At 35.9% G+C, this 20,584-nt stretch overlaps 1 protein-coding gene across 1 annotated transcript in view; it reads left to right on the top strand.

Annotated features, from left to right (window-relative positions):
- scin (scinderin) overlaps positions 1-20,584 on the top strand; it is a 120,604-nt gene that overhangs the window by 34,271 nt on the left and 65,749 nt on the right. The window contains exons 3-4 of the mRNA XM_039736324.1: positions 7,417-7,578; positions 17,098-17,247. Coding sequence (XP_039592258.1) covers positions 7,417-7,578; positions 17,098-17,247 — 312 coding nt within the window. The remainder of the gene's footprint in view (positions 1-7,416; positions 7,579-17,097; positions 17,248-20,584) is intronic.

Below are 20,584 nucleotides of genomic sequence, written 5' to 3'. Positions count from 1 at the left end.
ATATTTCTGTTTAATTTAGTTCATTGAACAATGCATATTGACAGACCAGGAACACGGACTATGTCAATCTTTTGAAACAATTTTTAAATGATCTGTGAAATATATATTGTATCTATTGTTGAAGTAACAATAATTTAATTCCTAGTATGTTTAGCATTGCTATCTTTACACCAATTGCCAGTGAGGTATGGGAAATGATCTGAAAAGGGGACATTCATTAGGGATTTCTAGTCTTTTGTCAATTACTTTTGAGTGCTAGTCCTTCCTGAATATTTAATCACAAAACACTTTGCTTAAAATGGCATTATGGTACAGTATATTGATTGATAAATATAATTATTTCAAAAGGTTTAACATTTAATGTGTTCAATTGTTTAAATATGTTTTGGTAATAGCTAAATGTGACAATGTGCAAAATACGAGGCAGTTACAGAAATGAGCATGGACTTTTTCGAATAAATTTTAGTTCTACATCTTAAAAAATATTGATGAGGTAATAGAATTTACGTGCTTTGTTTTGTGGAATTTGAATGATATTAAATTCTTCTGTACTCCTTTTTCACCTCTGACTGTGTGACCAGACACAGCTCCAAAGGCATCATTAAATTTGCTGATGACACCGCCATCATAGATGGCTTACAGAGAAGAGGTCTACAAGCTAACTTAGTAAGCTCGGCTTGTTGGTGACACTTTTTTCTTAATCAGAGTTAATATGTTAGGGATTTTAAACTATACAAAGATTGATGAATGAAATTCCTCTGGGATTTACTTCAACTCTGGGGAAAAGTAACCCAGACCAAAAATCTGCATGAAAATTCTAAGATAGAAATAGTTAAAGATCTGTTTTATGCTGTATTTTGTAGTACACTCTTAAAAATAATGGTTCTAAATTGGAATTTTATGGCTCTTTACTGGGTTGTGTGATTCCTTAGATAGATAGATAGATAGATAGATAGATAGATAGATAGATAGATAGATAGATAGATAGATAGATAGATAGATAGATAGATAGATAGATACTTAATTAATCCCAAGGGGAAATTCACATAATCCAGCAGCAGCATACATAAAGAGCAATATTAACTTAAAGAATGATTGTCGAACTATTGCTTGTCAAACCACTATGTCATTATGGGAAGGGTTCTTTGCATATAAAGTTGGTTTATTGTGCTTTGAGAAACCTCATAATAAGTAGAACAAAAAAAATTGAATTTTTAATGTATGGTACAACTAGCTAGTATGACACTAACAGAATAAGAAAACCAGGATTGGCTGTGTTACATGTGTGTGCTCCAAGAGTCCTTTTAAAATCATGAGCCATTGTTATTTCACAAATCTGTTATTACTCTACTAATCTATTCATGGTTATGTACTGTATGGAGCCGGTTATGGATCGAAATAAATAAAGGTTCTTTCTAGAACCTTCATGTGGATGGGTCTTTTGGAAACCAAAAATGGTTCCCCTATGGCATTGCTCAGAAGAATCACTCTAGCACCTATGTTTTTAAGCATGTAAGTAGTGTAGACATGACATAGACTGCAGGACAAGAGTTGAACCCATAACAGCCCTGTTATAAAACATAATACGTTTGTATTCTCTTTGGGCAGTATGGCTTGGATGAATAAAACTTCAAGTGCAAGTTTTTTCTTACGACCTTATCTATGAGCAATCTCAGATCCATCCTGACAATTCACTCACCTTTACTCTCCTCACTCGTTTTTTTTATTACCGATCAATAACCGCTTGTTATCATTTTTGCCTGTTTTATCTCAGAGTTAACTCTTAGAATAATTGGCATTTTAAGTGATGATAAGTGATTGTACCCCAAGATAGAAGGTTGTTTCCTTCCTTGCATCTAAGGCTTTTCTGAAAGACTTCAACCTCTGGTGTATTTGGATAAGTGATTTCAGAAGTGGGAGGAGGATATCATTTACAACGTTGTAAGTATTTAGACAAATATAAAAATCTGCAAGGTCAGAGAAAGGATTCTCTAAATGAAGCAAAAGACAGCATTAAAAAAGGAAGTTAGCAGAGCACTTATAAAGATCACCAGATAATATGTTAATAGAAATAACATCCTTAGTGTTCAAAAGAATGTCTATAGCTTTAGACAAGGATAAGGCAGAGAGACCCAAAAATCGAAAGAATATTGAGAAAATCTAGAAACAGATGTAATGCATATTTGACTGTAGATATAAAAATGCTCTTTTTGTTTTGTGTTCAGAATTTTGTAATAAAGCAAGTGTTCTGTGTCAAGGGTGATCAGTGTCAGTCCTGGAGGGCCGCAGTGGCTGTAGGTTTTTGTTCCAACCCAGTTGCTTCATTAGAAAATAATCCTTGCCAATAGTAGATGTTAATTAATTTCATGGTTTATTAGTATTGTTTTAGCTCTGCAATGTCAGGCCATTTTTATTTCATAGATATTTTATTCCTTTTAAAGATGTCAACCAAATAATTTGAAGCATAAAAGAGATGAGTAATTTTCAGTTCTTCATTTTCTCTTCAGCTTTCCTGTTAACTATTTTATTAAACCAAATAGTACAAAAAACATACACCCAGGTGTAAATGGAGACAAGTTACAGTAGATGGAGAACTGCCAGTTCCTTTGACATTTAGAATCAGAATCAGAATATCTTTATTGCCATTGTAAAAAATACAACAAAACTTAGGTGCAGTCCCTGTGGTGTCAAAATATAAATAAATATAATTACAAAAAGATAGGAAAGGATAAGAAGAAGTAAGGTAGAACACAAACATTCAACATAAGACCTTAATTGCACAAGAAACACTATTGCACAAGATGTCATCTATTGCGCTACTGCATTGGAGGTGATTAGGTGGCATTCAGTGCCCTAAAAGCAACAGGGTAAAATTTTAATTTTAAATTTAAATCTGATTGTTAAAAAAGAGCAATTAAAAAGTAAATGCAGCTGTTTATGACTAAAATAAGTAATTAAGGCTTCAAAATCTTAACAAGTGAGACAGCTAAAATGAAGGAGAAATATGGCACTTGAGCAATAAGTGCTTCATCAGCAATAAATGACTTCTCATGAAGCAGTTGGGTTGGAACAAAAACCTGCAGCAACATCAGCCCCTCCAGGACTAATGCTGCTCAGCCCTGATTTAAAGGGTCTGAGTCTTAAATAGCAAAATAAATAAATGAAGTTAACTAGCAGAAAAAAACTGGGCACTAATTAAGAATCTGTAGCCACTGTGGCCTTCCAGGATTGGAGCTGGGCGCTCCTGCTGTGTATTGAGACTTGTGCGTCATACGGTAAAAATGTCTCATCCCAGGACACAGCAGCCTTTCATATCAGTGATCCTGTGATACTGACAGAAGCAGAAAACATAAAATGTTTGAAGGAGCAAAAGTTAAAGCCTAAGCATACTTGCAGTTGTTTGTCTGTCCTGTAAGATATGATATCACCCAAATGCAAAATATTCACATAACACAAAAGTCCTATTGGTAAATGTATTGACAAAACTGAGATTGCCGTGTTTTAGAATACTGATAAAGTCTCAGAAATGAATACTGCAGATACAAAAAAAGGAAAGTGCCTTTTTGCTTCAGAAAAAAATGAAGAAAAATACGCACACACATGTGCTTACATTCACTGATTTTCTTCCACTTTATTTGTTATGGCAATGTATCAATTGCAAAGAATACTTTGTATAAAGTAGGCTACAAATAGAATGTTTCTCTAAATTTTTTCATATATCGATCAACACTGTAGCACAGCTCCAGAGTCTTAGGCCCAAAGCCTTAGGCCCAAAGCCTGACTCAGGCAATATTTGTAAGACATTTCTATTTTTTCTCTATGTTCATGTGCATGTCTTCTGGGTACTCCAGTTTCATCACTCATCCTAAATTCATTCAAGATAAATATGATATGATGATATGATGGACTTTCTTCACATGCTTCCCATGATAAAAATGGCTACCAACCCACCTTTAACTTTCAAATGTAAAGTACTAAGCAGATTCAGAGAATGAATGAATGTCAGATTGATAGGAGAAGTCACTTGGGCAAAACAGAAACAAATAAAAAAGCAACAGAAATTTGGAGCCAGCAGATATCCACCAATCCTTTTATAAATTTATTGTAACTGCTTAATTCTGAAGTCATGGCAGGTAACAACCTATTCCTGCAGCAACAGGTGCAAGGCATGAAGCAAGTATGGATGGCGTGCCATTCATTCAGGGGGCATAATCAAACACAGATGGCCAACTTAGAATAGTCTATTATCTAAATGCTCACATCTATGGAGGAAAATTCAGTCCCACATGGGAGAACATGTAAACTCTACAAATGAGATTTAAATCTGCTTATGAGGTAGCACCACTTACCACTGCACCACCCTGACACCAGTTGAGGTGATATTTATAATTATAAAGGTCTGTACCATGGGGCAGTGCTGCTGCCTCACCGTAAGGAGACCAAATTTCACATCCCGGTTCCTCCCTGTGTGGAGTTTCAATGTTCCCCCTGTGCCTCTGTGGGTTTCCTGTGGGTGCTCTGGTTTTCTCTACCAACCAAAGACATGCAGGTGTTGTGAATTTGCAATCCTAAATTGGCTCTAGTGTGTGTCCGGTGTGTGCATGTGTAAGCCCTGTGCTGGGCTGGTGCCCTGTCCATGGTTTGCACCGGCCTTGTGCCAATGCTAGCTGGGATAGGCTCCAGCCCCGTCATGATCCTGGTCTGGATTAAGCAGGTTACACAATTACATGACACAATGCACCATGAGCAACAATACCAGCCATTCTAGCTGAAGATATGAAAGATAGTCTAATTTATATTTTTCAGTAATTGTTCTGCCATTGTTAAATGCCAATTCTTAAATTCCATCCATCCATCCATTTTCTAACCCGCTGAATCTGAACACAGGGTCACGGGGGTCTGCTGGAGCCAATCCCAGCCAACACAGGGCACAAGGCAGGAACCAATCCTGGGCAGGGTGACATTCTTAAATTCCTCTGAGACATTATGACATATAGTGATTTGCAATTAAAGTCAAGTGAACATTCTGAATTGTTTGTAATGGTGACTCTACCATCCTATGTGGGACACAATCACTTTCTGCACATATATTGTAGAATAACTACCAAGCCATCACAGTTTAAATTAAATAAAAAGTTATTGGAAGTATATTAATTTGAGCTTGTGTGTTACTTTGTAGTATCATGATGAACGGTGTCTTGTTACTGTGGTTGTAACAGTACAGTTATATATTTGTACATAATGCTTAAAAAATCGGCTTCATTTCTTAAACTACTATAGAACCATTAAACCTTTCAATGTCTTTTAGTGCTGACTCAATGCTGTGCCTTCCAGGTCTTTTTTGACCCAATTCTGGCACCCCTTTTTTGGTTCCCTAGATGTCATAGTTTTCATCTTGTAACCTAATTTATATTGATAGACCATTGTGACCTGTAGTAGTGGCACTCCTTAAGAACAGATGATATTTAGGATGTTTTCTGTGGATGTATAGTACAAATGGAAACTGATAGCAACTGTTCAATGTAGTGCATTGCTGGAAGAATGAACCATCTGCTCAGTTTAATGGCTTAGGTACTGGAGATCTGTTGGTTAAATTGTAACTAATGCCATCTGTCAGAAGCAGTTGACCATACTTATAAAAAAAAGTACTTTTTTGTTTCTGTAATAAAAATGTGTTTATACCTTTTTTTTTAAAAAAATAAGCTTATGGCTTTCATTATTTACAGTGTCACTATAAAGTGCATGAAAGAAGTGAGAGGATGCAATCAGTTGAGTCACAAAGTACACATTTTGAAATGAATCAACTAGACCATGAGAAAATGTTATAGTTTATTTAAATACAAATTTCATAATTCACCTCATGATCTTTGTTCATGTGTTAACAAAAGTCATATGGGCAAATAAGATAGGAAAGAAGAAGTATTTTCTTCCCATAACAGAAAGTAAGAGTCTGGACTAGACTGCCAAGTCAGGATGCTGAGACAGATCCATGCCATCTTTTAAGAAACAACAGATCACTGGACAGCTGAGCTCTTACCTAACCCCATATGAGCAAGAAGGAGAGGATGGTTTCCTGGTTACATTTATTTATTTATCTTAATTTACATTACTTTATTATCTTTTGCCTTACCAACATCAATTGCATGATTCAATTTAGTGCAGTGTATATAAATAAACAGCAATACAAATATACGGTATAAGGACAACACTAATAATTGTTCCCCTACAACAACAATAACAACAACATTTATTTACATAGCACATTTTCATACAAATAATATAGCTCAAAGTGCTTTACATGATGAAGAAAGAGAAAAAAAGACAAAGTAAGAATTAAAATAAGAGAACACTAATTAACATAGAATAAAAGTAAGGTCCGATGGCCAGGGAGAACAGAAAAAACAAAAAAACTCCAGACGACTGGAGCAAAAATAAAATCTGCAGGGGTTCCAGGCCATGAGACCGCCCAGCCCTCTCTAGGCATTCTACCTAACATAAATGACATCAATCAGTCCTCATGGTATTCAGAGTTCTCATGGAAGGACTTGACGATGGCGGTCACGTCGACTTCTGGTCTTTAATCCATCAATGTAGGAACATCACGGTGCTTTGATTAGGAGGTGGTGGCGCAGATCAGAAGAACAGCAAAAAGAACAGAAGAGAGAGTAGGGTTTAGTACAGATTCTTCAAGCCACCATGAATAATAATTATAATTAATTGAATATACAGAGCATCAGGATTAAACTAAAATGAAGCTATGAGAAAGCCATGTTAAAGTAATGTGTTTTCAGCAGTGTTTTAAAGTGCTCCACTGTATTAGCCTGGCGAATTCCTATTGGCAGGCTATTCCAGATTTTAGGTGCCTAACAGATGAAGGCTGCCTAACCACTTCTTTTAAGTTTAGCTCTTGGAATTCTAAACAGACACTCATTTGAAGATCTAAGGTTACGATTTGGAATATAAGGTGTCAGACATTCCGAAATATAAGATGGTGCAAGATTATTTAAGGCTTTATAAACCATAAGCAGTATTTTAAAGTCAATCCTGAATGACACAGGTAACCAATATAGGGACATCAAAACTGGAGAAATGTGCTCGGATTTTCTTTTCCTAGATAAGATTCTAGCAGCTGCATTCTGCACGAGTTGCAATCGATTTATGTCTTTATTGGGTAGTCCTGAGAGGAGTGCGTTACAGTAATCTAGTCGACTGAAAACAAAAGCGTGAACTAATTTCTCAGCATCTTTCAATGATATAAGAGGTCTAACTTTTGCTATGTTTCCTAAATGAAAAAATAACTAAACAAAACTACGTTTTGACACATTCGCCATATTATACTAAGCCATTCAGAAAAGAGTGCTAATGTGTCCCTATTATACATTTTCTTATGTTTTAATGCTATTTATTTTATTTTAGGCTGGTGGTGTTGCTTCAGGGTTTCAACATGTTGTTACCAATGATCTATCAGCTGAAAGGCTATTACATATTAAAGGAAGAAGAGTGGTCAGAGCAACAGAAGTTCCTCTCACTTGGTCAAGTTTCAACAAAGGAGACTGTTTCATCGTTGATCTTGGAGCCGTAAGTACAGGACTGACAATTAATTAGTAATACAGTTTATTGAGATGATATAGAGATGATAGGCAGCACCCTGAAGGTTATTGGAAGAAGAGTTACTTGATGATGATCATGATCATGTAAAATTAAAGAGTCTCAGCCATCTTTGAATTGTAGAACTGGGTGAATTGCTGATCAGAAATGGAGAGAGTTTCAAGGAAGTTAGGTTGAAGAAGGATGTCTTCCAGTGAGCAAATGTACAAATACCCCTTGTAGACCAACTAGGAAAAACAAATGTTGTGTCACCTACAGTTTGTTTAATTTTGACTTTTTAAGGAGAAGGGTATGGAAATGCCATCTCAGAAGCAACCCCAATAATTTCTTAACATGATGCCATGTCAGAAGGGCATAGAAAATAAGGGGTCTCTTTTGGGGGTAAATTTTTGATTCTTTAAGTCAGAGATTGGAGTAAACATGGAGGGTGAGAAGAGATACAGTTATGTTCCATTTGTAGCAAGGCAAGGAGATTTGAAGGAGAGATGATCCAGTGCCAAAGTGAACAGGGTGTATAGGCCCAATGATACAATTCAAAATCAGGAAGGGAGATGCCCCCCCAATCCACCTAACAATAAGACAAATTTAATACTGAAACAACTCTTGCTGTTTTACTAATATAGCAAAACAAATGTACAAATGATTGCCAAGTTGTAAACAGCAAAATCTTCAGATATTTTGTAAAGGTTAAATTAAGTAGGAAAGTAGTTCCATATAGAGAGAATAGTAAAAAGTTACACCCATCCATCTCCAAATCACACAACCTAATCTAGGGCTGTGGGGGCTAGTGCTTATCCTCGTAACATCTAAGAGTCAAGCCTGCACAGGGCAACAGTCCATGTAAAGTCTCCACTTAATCTACATACATGTCTTTGGGATGTGGAAAGAAAAGTAGAAGACCTGAAGAAAATCTGAAATGATGCAGGGTTGGTGCTGTATGCCTCCAGGAGAATGGGTTCAGATCCGAGGCACTCACTTTATTTTTCATATATCTGCACACATGACAATACTACTGCTACTAGTAATACTTTTTGTATTGCACTTGTATGTCATTTCAGTGTCTGTATGGGATTTCTATCATGTTACTGCAATTTTATGTTTCCTTCACCTCAAACATTGTGGTTTCAGGTTAATCTGAGGGTCTACATCGTAATTGTAGGAATATTTGTGATTGTGATTGCGATTGGCCTGCAGGCCTAGCTCATACCTTATAGCCAATTCTTCATGTTATACTACACTTAAATTATATGGGACTAAAATTTCTGGGACTATAATAATTTGTTATTTCAAACTTGACTCTAAGTTTTTTAATCAAACTTTATTGATATTTATCTCAATGTGAATCAAAAAAGTTAATTCATTTAGACTCAAGGGATATGGACCACCCCACAATCCAACAAACCCTTTTGAAATTCTTTCTATATCTGTTCGTACTTCACACAGTCCTTTCTCTACTCATAAGCATTTCTTCCACACACATCTTTTCTTAAACCATAAACAAGGTTGTCTACTAAATAACTGAAATGGATTTGTATGTTAGAGAGCCACAATGGCAGGCCATGTTATAGTAATATACTATGGTGCATGTGGTATTTGACAGGAAACGCAGAAGCTAAAAATGTAACGCCTAAATAGAGAAGTGAAACAGAATATATTTTGCAATTTGGCAAATATGTACTTATTTTATTTTATTTTTTTTATTTAGTGATAATATGTTTTTTGAAATAAAATACTAAAGGTAAAGAAAAGCATGAATTTGTCAAACCATTCTGGCAAAAGTTGAAATAGTAAATGAGTCAAAGACCGTCCAGACTCCCAACACCCAACATCAAAGAGCATTTGCTGGAAATAAAAGAGGAAAAAAGTAGATAGGTGAGACTGGAAGAGAAAGTTAAATGGGAGAATAGAGCACAGAAAACTGGGAACTGCAGACTAGAGGGAAAACATAGGCGGGAGGGCACTCCCAGAACATGCTGCATGCAGAAAACTCCCAGGAGCCTAGATATGCGGAGAGTAAGATTAAGCAATAGACATATTTGAATTAAACTTGTTAATAATTTGAATTTTTGAAGGACAGAAGGGACATTTTTAAAAACAGGATTTAATGATAAGGGTAAGGGTAAGGGTGTAATATGCAGCCAGGCTGAGAGTATTGATAGGGGCTTTTAAATGGCCTTACAGAGAATTTCGTGCAGAGTTTCAATAGGCTTTATAATGGGAGAGAGAACTAAAAAAAAACTTTAAGCAAAGGATAATAAGGATTTTTTTTTTATAAAAAAAAATTATTAAAGCCATATATATTGTTGGTGTAATCTGTAATTTTGGATTCCTATAAAATGCGCCACATTGTATAAGCTACTTAAATGAAAGTATCTGAAATCAGCCTCCTGTATTCCATTTTACCATGCATACATTTGCTTGTTGCTTTTCACTAACAGTTTAAGAGCAATAAAATTATGTACTTGTTTTAAACAACCAGTTAAGTGATCAATTCTGCATGGATGTGTTATATTACAGCTTTTTAAAATACATTATCACCTCTTTCAAGAATGAAAAAAGATTTCAGAGTTCTTGTGCTTAAAACTACACTTAAACAAGATCATTTACCAACAGCCCCGGGGTCATTTTGAATAATCAGTTTACACTTAAAACACTCATTTTATTAAGGCAAGTTGTGAGCCTTAAATTGCCATAGATATTTTAGGTAGTGAACATTAAATATAACATTTTGTTTAAAGGTGGCACAGAATCTTTTTTTGATGTATGTGGTATATATGTTGAGTAGAAATATAAAACAGAAATCAATAAATCTCTGAGTGACCACTAAGGTAAAATGAATATATAAATGCTCAATAGTAATTCACAAAGCAACATAAAAAACTGTAAAATAAGCAAACCATAATAATTGTCTTTGGAAGAAAGTTTAAGCTTCTTTCAATTTGAATTTAATTTCTATTTGTAAAACACTCTTATCCACAGGTTTGGTTACAACCAGAGCAAACAGAGTCATGCAGTCATTTCCTAACCCACTTTGTCCTGAACAGTGTTGTGGGGGTCTGCTGGAGCCTCTCCCAGCTAGCATAGGGCGCAAGGCAGGGAACAAACCCTGGACAGGGTGCCAAGTCCTTCACAGGGTACACATTCCCACCCACACATCAAGCACAGACTAGGACCAGTTTAGAAACACCAGTTCATCAAACCTGCATGTCTTCAGACTGTTGGAGGAAACTGGAGCAGCCAGAAGAAACCCTGCAGACACAGGGATAACATGCAGATTCCACGCAGGAAGGAACTGGGATGTGAACCCTGGTCTCCTTACTGTACAGCTCCTTATGGTAAGGTAGTAGAGCTACTACTGCACCACCCGAGAAAACAAAGTCAAAGTGCAAAATGTATCGGATGTTAGTGAATAAATGTATTTATTTTAATGACAATGGTAGTTAGTAGAAAAGATAAAAGAAAAACTTCAGGCATATGCAAATTTTACAGGAAATAACCTTTTGGGTGCCAATGCTGTCAAAAAATGTTTTTGACAGTTCAGGAACAACTAGATGCTCAGCAGTTCTCTTTGTATTAATTCTGAACTGTGATAACTGTCCAAAATATCATCCTTATTAGATGATATTGTATGATGAAGATGTTGATTATCACTGCAATGTATTACATTACTTTAAAATATTCTGTGTTTGTGAGCAATGTGCTCTGTTTGGATACAATTCAATGATATACTGTGTATGTGTTGTTTAACTTAATGTAAGACTACACTTATCTATTAAAGATGAAGGAGTTCCTTTGAATCCTCTGTTGGGTTATTTAATGTAGATGCTGTAATTGTAAATTCTCTTTTTAATATTATGGTACTCGTGACATGGTTCCTGCCTTGTGCCCTGTGTTGGCTGGGATTAGCTCCAGCAGTCCCCCGTGACCCTGTGTTCAGATTCAGCAGGTTGGAAAATGGATGGATGGATTATTATTAAAATAACATTACATTGTCTAAGGGTCATTGCACAACAAACTAAATGTAGTGAAAATGAGTATAGTGTTATTAGCCTAAATTTCTCTTCTATAAAAGTAATACTGGTTAAATTCTGTTATAACGAATATCTTTATAATGAAATTTTCATTACAACAAAGTATTTTTATGGTTCTGACTGTTTCCCCATATGACACGAGTATATAGAAATCTCGTTATTACGAAGTACATTCAGCAGATACTTTCATTATAACGAAGTGCCCAAAAGACCTTGAAATGCCTGAATGAATCATCCGCAGAGCAGCTAGTTCTGTGGCCGCAGCTCAGTTGTGCACAATGATCCCCAAACAGAAACATTGTAATTTTTTTTATTTCTTCGAACTTTCCTTGTACAGTTTTTTTTTTTTTTTTTTGCCTTTTTTGTTTCCTGCAGTTTTCAGTGATACCTTTAGCTTATTGCTCGTCAACATTTAAAAAACATCCATTGGAATTTAACTTATTGTCACCCTCCTATAGAAACGGCAGACACGAAAAAACGATACCAGTTAATTTTAGAAAAAAAAACTTTACATTTTTGCAGCTCTCGATAGCAGTAGGAAAAAAAACTTTAACAGTAAATTCGTAATTTCGCCATCGACGCTGTCAACTTTCTTGAAAGACAGGGCAAAAAGAAAAAAAATCTCGGGTTGCAAACATATGTGAACTTTATTTGCTTGCTTTACATTTTATTTTCTTGTTTGGCCATTTCCATGTGGAGCAAATTTGTTGAAATGTTTTTAACTAACACATGAACATTATTACCACTATAATTTTTGAAAATGAAATATGTAATCTTTGATGAAGTAACTAAAATGTTAAACTCTCCAACTTTCAATTTAGGTAACTAAGTTCCAGAATGCACTAGAATGTTACACCAAACATACATTTTCTAATTTGTTACTTTTTCATATGCACACTGACACAGCCCTTTACTTACGTAATCTCTTTTAGGACAACTTTTGCATTTAACTGTTTTACAGATATTTGATCAACTCTAGTGACTCTGCTTGCTGCTTTAATCATGCACTATCATTTGAGAACGCACATGTCATTCTAAAGGACATACGAGGTGTGGCAGAAAAGTAATGAGACTGGCAACACTGCAAGCGATCTGGCAACGCTGCGCTGTTGTCCTTGATAGAGCACGTGTATCAGTACCCTCCCATAGCTCAGTGCGAGTTTCAACTCCTTCCGTTAACTACGTGATTTTTGTGACTGCTATTAGCGAAGTTGTGTTTTTGGTTGTGCATCACACAAAATGGAACAGCGGAATTTGGAGCAACGTTGTTCCATTAAACGGCAAGTGTGACGTTTGAAAAGTTAAAACAGGCCTATGGGGAACATTCTTTATCCCGAGCTCAAGTTTTTCGCTGGCACAAATCATTTTTGGAAGGCAGAAAACACGTTGAAGATGAACACCGTTCAGGGAGGACTTCAACTTCAAAACCAATGAAAACATCGAACGTGTGAACACTCTTGTGAGATCAGACCGTCGTTTAACATTAAGAATGTTGAGTGAACAATTAAATTTGAACAGATTTACCGTTCATCAAATTTTGACTGAACATATGCACATGCGAAAGGTCTGTGCCAAAATGGTGCCGAAAAACTGCCCTCTCCATAACAGAATTTTTGACCTCAAAAGGCATTCCTGTGGTTCCCCAGCCCCCTTATTCACCTGACCTCAGTCAGTGTGACTTTTTCCTTTTTCCTAAACTGAAAAATGTCCTCAAAGGACGTCATTTCAGGACTTTAGAAAACATCCAAAAGAGTGTAACGGACATGCTGAAGACCATACCGGTTGAAGACTTCCAACAGTGGGAACAACGTCTCCATCGGTGTGTAGCTGTGCAAGGGAACTACTTTGAAGGGGATAACATTGATGTTTGAAAAAAATAAAAACTTTGGTAGATAAAAAATCAGTCTCATTACCTTTCTGCCACACCTCGTGCTGTTCTACAATACAGAAGAACACTTGTAGAATACAGATGTTAATATTGAAATGATTCTGATTACATGAAAATTGACTAAATTGAAATTTCTTAACAAACATTTTATATGAACATCAACCAGAATTCCTAAGATTATAGGATGCAACTTTAACAAATAATTATTTATTTTACTAGGTGAAGCCATTCACTTTTTTGTAATACCTTTAATCACCTATTTTGTTTTATTTACATTCCTTCTTCTTCTTTCAGCTGCTCCACAGCAGATCATCTTTTTCCATATCTTTCTGTCCTCTGTATCTTGTTCTGTTACACCCGTCACCTGCATGTCCTCTCTCACCACATCCATAATCCTTCTCTTAGGCCTTCCTCTTTTTCTCTTGCCTGGCAGCTCTGTCTTTAGCATCCTTTACCAAATATATCCAGCATCTCTCCTCTGCACATGTCCAAACCAACGCAATCTCACCTCTCTGACTTTGTCTCCCAACTGTCCAACTTGAGCTGACTCTCTAATGTACTCTTTTCTAATCCTCTCCATCCTTGTCACATCCAGTGCAATTCTTAGCATCTTTAACTCTGCTACCTCCAGCTCTGTCTCCTGCTTTCTGGTCAGTGCCACTGTCTCCAAACCATATAAAAAATTTACATAAAGAAAAGTTTTAGAGAAACACTTCATAAAATTTAATAGATAGACAGATTGAACTTATATTTATCCTGAGGGGGATATTTAGCTTTTTAATGAAGCTTATTATGTAATCTCAGATTTGTTTTCATTGTCTTATTGAGAGTTTTTCCCATAACTGAGCCTGCCCTTTTAATTGACTTATTAATTAGGTGGTCTTCTATTAAAGTGATGTTATCAGCCCAGCCCACCACAGCCTAGAAAAGTATTCCTTTGATAAAACCCCCATTTTGTTTTTATGTGCTAAAATTTAAAGTAAAACCCCCCTTTGAAAGATATTGTATCATGCCCTATATCTGAAAGATAGGATCTATCAACAAAATAGCAGCACCATATAGCATGGAAGTGTGTTCCAAGGGTAACATAACTCATCTGACTGAAAAAAAAAATCAGCAAAAAATTACAATACAAGCATTGAGGAGGCATAAAAAGCATGATGCTGAGTTCCTTATTTGCTGAAGCAACCAAACACTAGCTTGTCAAAAAAGAGATAATTATGTAGGTGTTATGGGTGCTGGATCAGATGTTAAGTTAGTAACCAGTTCTTCACATGGTATATTCACACACTAATTCATACTTGGCAAGTGTAAAGTTGTCCATTAATCTTGAAATGTTGGAGTAAAATGAGAGTACTGGCAGAGAAATCCATTCAGTCATTGGAGAATGTAAAAATGCTTAGGCCAGTATTATCAGTCAAGACCCTGGAGCTGTGAAATGTTACCATTGTACCACTGGATTGCTCATTATTTCTTAGGTCTGTCTTAAAATGGCTGAAAGTTGATAAACATTTAAAACTCAATGATGGATCTCATGTTCTGCATGTCCTTAATGCAAAATTTAAACATATCAACAGTTTCTATGCTTAAGTCAAGTTAATGTATCTAGATTACTCTCCCTATCCAATGCTCTGGTTTCTTCCATATATTAAAGATTTTCAAAGACTTTCAGGTTACTATGACTGATCATTCTAAATTGACCTTATATGAGTGACTGTTCCCTTTAATGGACTAGTACTCTATCCAGATTTAGTTTCTACCCTACAGTTGATGCTATTGGGATAGATTTAAGCCGTTTGTCAACTAAGTACCTGGTGTCTGGTGTATTGACTTTAGACACTCAAACAGATAAAGACAGTGTTCTGTAAATAGGGAGAGGATGCCATTCTTTGGGTTAAGTTCTACTCCCTCCTTCAGAGTTTCTCCATCATGAGCAGGTCATGGATTGGAAGTCCAAATGGCATATGTTGAAAAAGTCAGAACTGGATGTTACTGTCAGAGGCTGTTGCTGAAATGTGCTCAATAATGGTCTTGAAAGAAACCTTTGAACTTGTTAAAGCTTGTCGATAATGTGTCGAAAGCCAACATATTAAAAACTAAGGTCTCTATTGAAATAGTATCAGGAGAGATGCTGGAGGAAAGAAATAGAGTCTCAGGCTAAATGCATCATAAGACCGGGAAAACAAAAACAACATTTATTTGTATAGCACATTTTCATAAAAATGATGTAGCTCAAAGTGCTTTGCAAGATCAAGAAAAAAACCATAAAAAGCAATACTAATTAACAAAGAATAAATTAAGAAAAAAAAACAATCTGCCGGGGTTCCAAGACCATCAAATCTCCTAGCCCACGTTAGGCATTCTACCTAACATAAATGATCTCAATCAGTCCTCATGTTTTTCAGGCTTCATGTGAAAGAATTAGACACTGATGGTCATGTGGACCTCTGGCCTTCAATCCAACAATGTGCTTTGATCAGGTGGTGGTGGCGCAGATCGCCACTACAGAAAACCGTACAGAAAAGAACAGCAGAGATAGTAGGGGTTAGTATGGATTTTGGAGCCATGAAAAATGATAATTAAATGCAGATACAGAACACCAGGGTTACCCTAAAATGAAGCTACAAGAAAGCCATGTGAAAGTTATGGGTTTTTAGCAGTTTTTTAAAGTGCTCTACTGTATTAGCCTGGCAAATTTCTATCGGTAAGATATTCCAGATTTTAGGTGCATAACAGCAGAAGGCTGCCTCACCACTCCTTTAAGTTTAGCTCTGTAATTACAGTATAAGCAGGCACTCATTTAAAGATCTAAGGTTACGATTTGAAGTGTTAGGTGAAAGACATTCTGAAATATAGGATGGAGCACGATTAAGGCTTTGTTAACCATAAGCAGTATTTTAAATGCAATTCTAAATGGCACAGGCAACCAATGCAGTGACATCAAAACTGGAGAGATGTGCTGGGATTTTCAGGGCATGTGATGTGTGATCAGTGACAATGACTACCAGAATTCATTGCAGAGTTTATGGCAAAATATTACATGACTCAACAATCAACCTCAATCAAAAAGGTGAAAGGAACAGTTTGTGAAACTCCTGAGCCCAAAAAATAATGAATCTCTGAATACATACCTGAGTAATTCTGGCATGACTTTTGATATCTCTACTCTGTGGTATATTTAGAATACAGTAGGGCCGTAGTGTAAAAAACATAAAGAGACTTTACAGGAAATAATATAAACCTAGAAATATTTAAGGAATCAAATTATCAGCACACTATTCCCAGGAAAACGTGAAAAGAAAGCTGTGGAATATGATACTTAAAACTAGAAACATAAGAACAAGGAGAGCTATATTTCCAGAGCAGTTTTAAAAGCAGCCATTCTATCGTGGCTTTTGTTCAACCTTCCTATTGGATATGTGTAAACAGGGAAAAAAATAATAGGTTACATTAAATTTTGAAAATGACTTATATGTTTTTTCATACATTTTATGTTTTTATGTGTTCATTTCTCAGATTTGTATATTTTAATATTTAATAGTAAACTCATCTCAACTGTGTTCATTGCAGACAATTTACCAGTGGTGTGGCTCAAACTGCAACAAGTATGAACGTCTCAAAGCTGCTCAGGTCGGAGTTGGCATTCGTGACAACGAGAGAAATGGAAGAGCTCAGCTAGTCGTCGTAGAAGATGGAAGTGAACCACAACACATGATCAAGGTAAACCACGGCTATGCAGTTTTAGGCTGCTGCTAGGTGCCACCAGCAGATGCTGCCACTTGCAGAAACAAAATATGTAATTTGACCGATTAATTTGCTAACATGTAGCAAGTCAAAGCTGAATGAGTTTGTGGCTTAGCACAGCAATCAAATACTTAAAGTATGAGGATAAACCACAGTAAATATTTAGTTAATTTAAACATTAAATTAAATTTAAATTATTAAATTAAAATTAAATTAAACATTAAATATATATATATATATATATATATATATATATATATATATATATATATATATATATATATATATATATATATATATATATATACAGTATAATGTTGTTTCTTTCCTGTGAGCAGATTTGCCTCCTTAAGGACAGAACGTACAGTATTTTGTATATTTATTTCTCTGTCATTATTAAGGATATTTCACTGTCTCCAGTAAGGTGACTGCAATGGGGCCGGTTTTACATTTAAAGGTTTAAATATGCTACTTTCAAAGTACCGTACAATGTTATGGTTTTTATCTGGATTTGGCTTCAGATCAGTTGGAATAGATTTTATAAAACTGTTTTGGTGGATAATTTACAACTTATGAAATAACTTTAAATAATTTAAGTAATTATATTACTATAGTATATTTGTTTGTATATACAGTTTATATTTATAGAGTGTGTATCTTGAAAGTTATATTAAAAAGAACAAAAACTACAATTGGTAAATTTAATTTAACAATTAAGACCAAAAACAAATTACATAAGTAATTTAAGGGTAGAATTAGCAATTGGTTAAGAAATTATTGAAACAAGACCTAGCATTTCTAAAGGTCCCCAGGGTTGAATTTGTTTGTATCTACAATCTCAAAATCTATAACAGTACACCGGATACCCCAAACACCACAAATGCAGCTCCCATTAGGCCTCTGAATAGCTAGGTGGGATTGGCATTAGCTGCAAACGTTAATCAACACACATCCGGCAAGAAACAACCACAAATAGGGAGACCACAAAGTGACTAAAATGCAGATTCCCACAAATGTATGCATTTTAAACCAAAATAAGTGTTTAAGATGTGTTTTGCTTAAACACAAGTATATCACTTATCTATGAGTGTGACCAAGTCTACCAGTATAATATAGATAGATAGATAGATAGATAGATAGATAGATAGATAGATAGATAGATAGATAGATAGATAGATAGATAGATAGATAGATAGATGTGGCAGAAAAGTAATGAGACTGATTTTTTATTTACCAAAGTTTTTATTTTTTTCAAACATCATTGTTATCCCCTTCAAAGTAGTTCCTTGGGCAGCTACACACCGATGGAGACGTTGTTCCCACTGTTGGTAGCAGCGCTGGAAGTCTTCAACCGGTATGGTCTTCAGCATGTCCGTTACACTCTTTTGGATGTTTTCTAAAGTCCCGAAATGACGTCCTTTGAGGATATTTTTCACTTTAGGAAAAAGGAAAAAGTCACACGCACTGAGGTCAGGTGAATAAGGGGGCTGGGGAACCACCAGTATAATATAGATAGATAGATAGATAGATAGATAGATAGATAGATAGATAGATAGATAGATAGATAGATAGATAGAACTTTATTTGTCCAGAGGTATAAATTTTGCTTTTGTATAGAAGGCCATTAAATAAATAAACATATAAATAGGTAGATAAGTAAGTAAATAAAAAATATACACACACACTTTGGTCCGGAGGAACAACAGAATTACTATAAAGCAAGAAAATGAAAAAGAAAGAAAAACTCTGACTTGGCAGTCCCAGTCACAGTGAAACATTATGCAAGTGCTGTTGATATAAAGGAGCCCCACAGCATTTCTTGATACAATTCAGCTGAATAATTTGTTGGCTAAAAGTCCTCAGTGCTAGTATGTCATGGAGAGGATGTGCAGTATTGTTCATAATGGCACTCAGTTTTGTTTTTATTCTCTCCTTTGATACTACCTCCAGGGGGTCCAGAGTGTGTTCTAAAACTAACCTTGCCCTTTTGTATAGCTTGTTGATTCGATGGGACTCTATTGAAGTGATGTTAGCAGCCCAGTACACTACAGTGTAGAACAATTGCACTTGTCATCACAGTTATAGAAGATGTGATGGCTGTCACTTCCCACATTAAAGGAATGGAGTCTTCTAAAGAAGAAGAGCCTGCTCTGCCCTTATATAGTTACTCTGTGTTCCAAACCCAGTTAAACATGTCATTAATGTGGACCCCAAGTACTTGTAGGAGTGGACCACCTTGCATCCACTCCTTGAATAGTGATATGGTATAGAGGCTCTTTGGTGTTGAATGAATTTAAATATTCAATAACCAGTTTCTTGGTTTTGCCAATGTTAAGATGCAGACAATTCTCTTTGCACCAAGAAACAATCTTTTCTATATGACTCTGATACTCTCTCTCATCCCCTTTATTAAAACACACCATAAATGCAGAATCATCCGACAATTTCTGCAAGTGATACAACCTGGTGTGATATTTATAGTCGGAGGTGTACAGAGTGAAGAGAAAACGAGGCAGAACTGTTCCTTGTTGTGCTCCAGTGTTGCTCACATCTGTATCAGAAACACAGTCCTTGAATCTCACAAACTGCAGTCTGCCTAAACTGCAGTAGGTCCAGATGGTCTACCACATGAGGGCTCATATAGTCCAGGATCAGCCTGTCAAAGGTGTTCATGATGTGAGATGGATGTGCCACTTGTCTTTAGTCATTAGGTGAAGAGGAGTCTGCATTTTTTGGAGCAGGAACAATGCAGGATGTTTTCCACAGCAGGATCTCTTTCTGGAGCCTTAGAGACAGACTGAGCAGGTGACAGAGGACACCACAAAGTAGATCAGCACAGGCCTTAAGAACTTGAGAACTGACTCCATCTGGTCCTGTATTTTTTCCTGTGTGTAGCTTTCTTACTTGTCTCCTAACTTGGACTTCAGTTATTGACAGTACACACTGATGGACAGGTGGATTTGTCACTGGCCATTCCAATTGACATGGTAGAGTTTTACACTATTTTTACTTTCTGTTTTGAATACATCTTGAGAGATATAATATAGCTGTTTACACACTTTTTTCAGTTTTGTAAAAGTAAAGTGCCTTACTTAGGATCATGCAGTGAGTCAATATTTACTGACAATCATAAGGTTTAAAGCATCATTTAGCCAAAATGCCACATTAATAGACATCCAGATGTGTAACAGCAGGACTTCAAGATAGTACTGCAATAACTGTCGGACTCCTATCAGTTTAGCCTTTTAAAAGTGAAAACATTGCATTATAGTAACTTACAGTATCCTTTACTGGATCCACTGTGCAGATTTAA

Source organism: Polypterus senegalus, chromosome 15, assembly GCF_016835505.1.
Source record: "Polypterus senegalus isolate Bchr_013 chromosome 15, ASM1683550v1, whole genome shotgun sequence".
In the NCBI taxonomy this organism is placed as follows: Eukaryota; Metazoa; Chordata; class Cladistia; order Polypteriformes; family Polypteridae; genus Polypterus; species Polypterus senegalus.
Note: the sequence above shows the minus strand (reverse complement) of the source record. Positions and strands in the feature narration are given on the sequence as shown.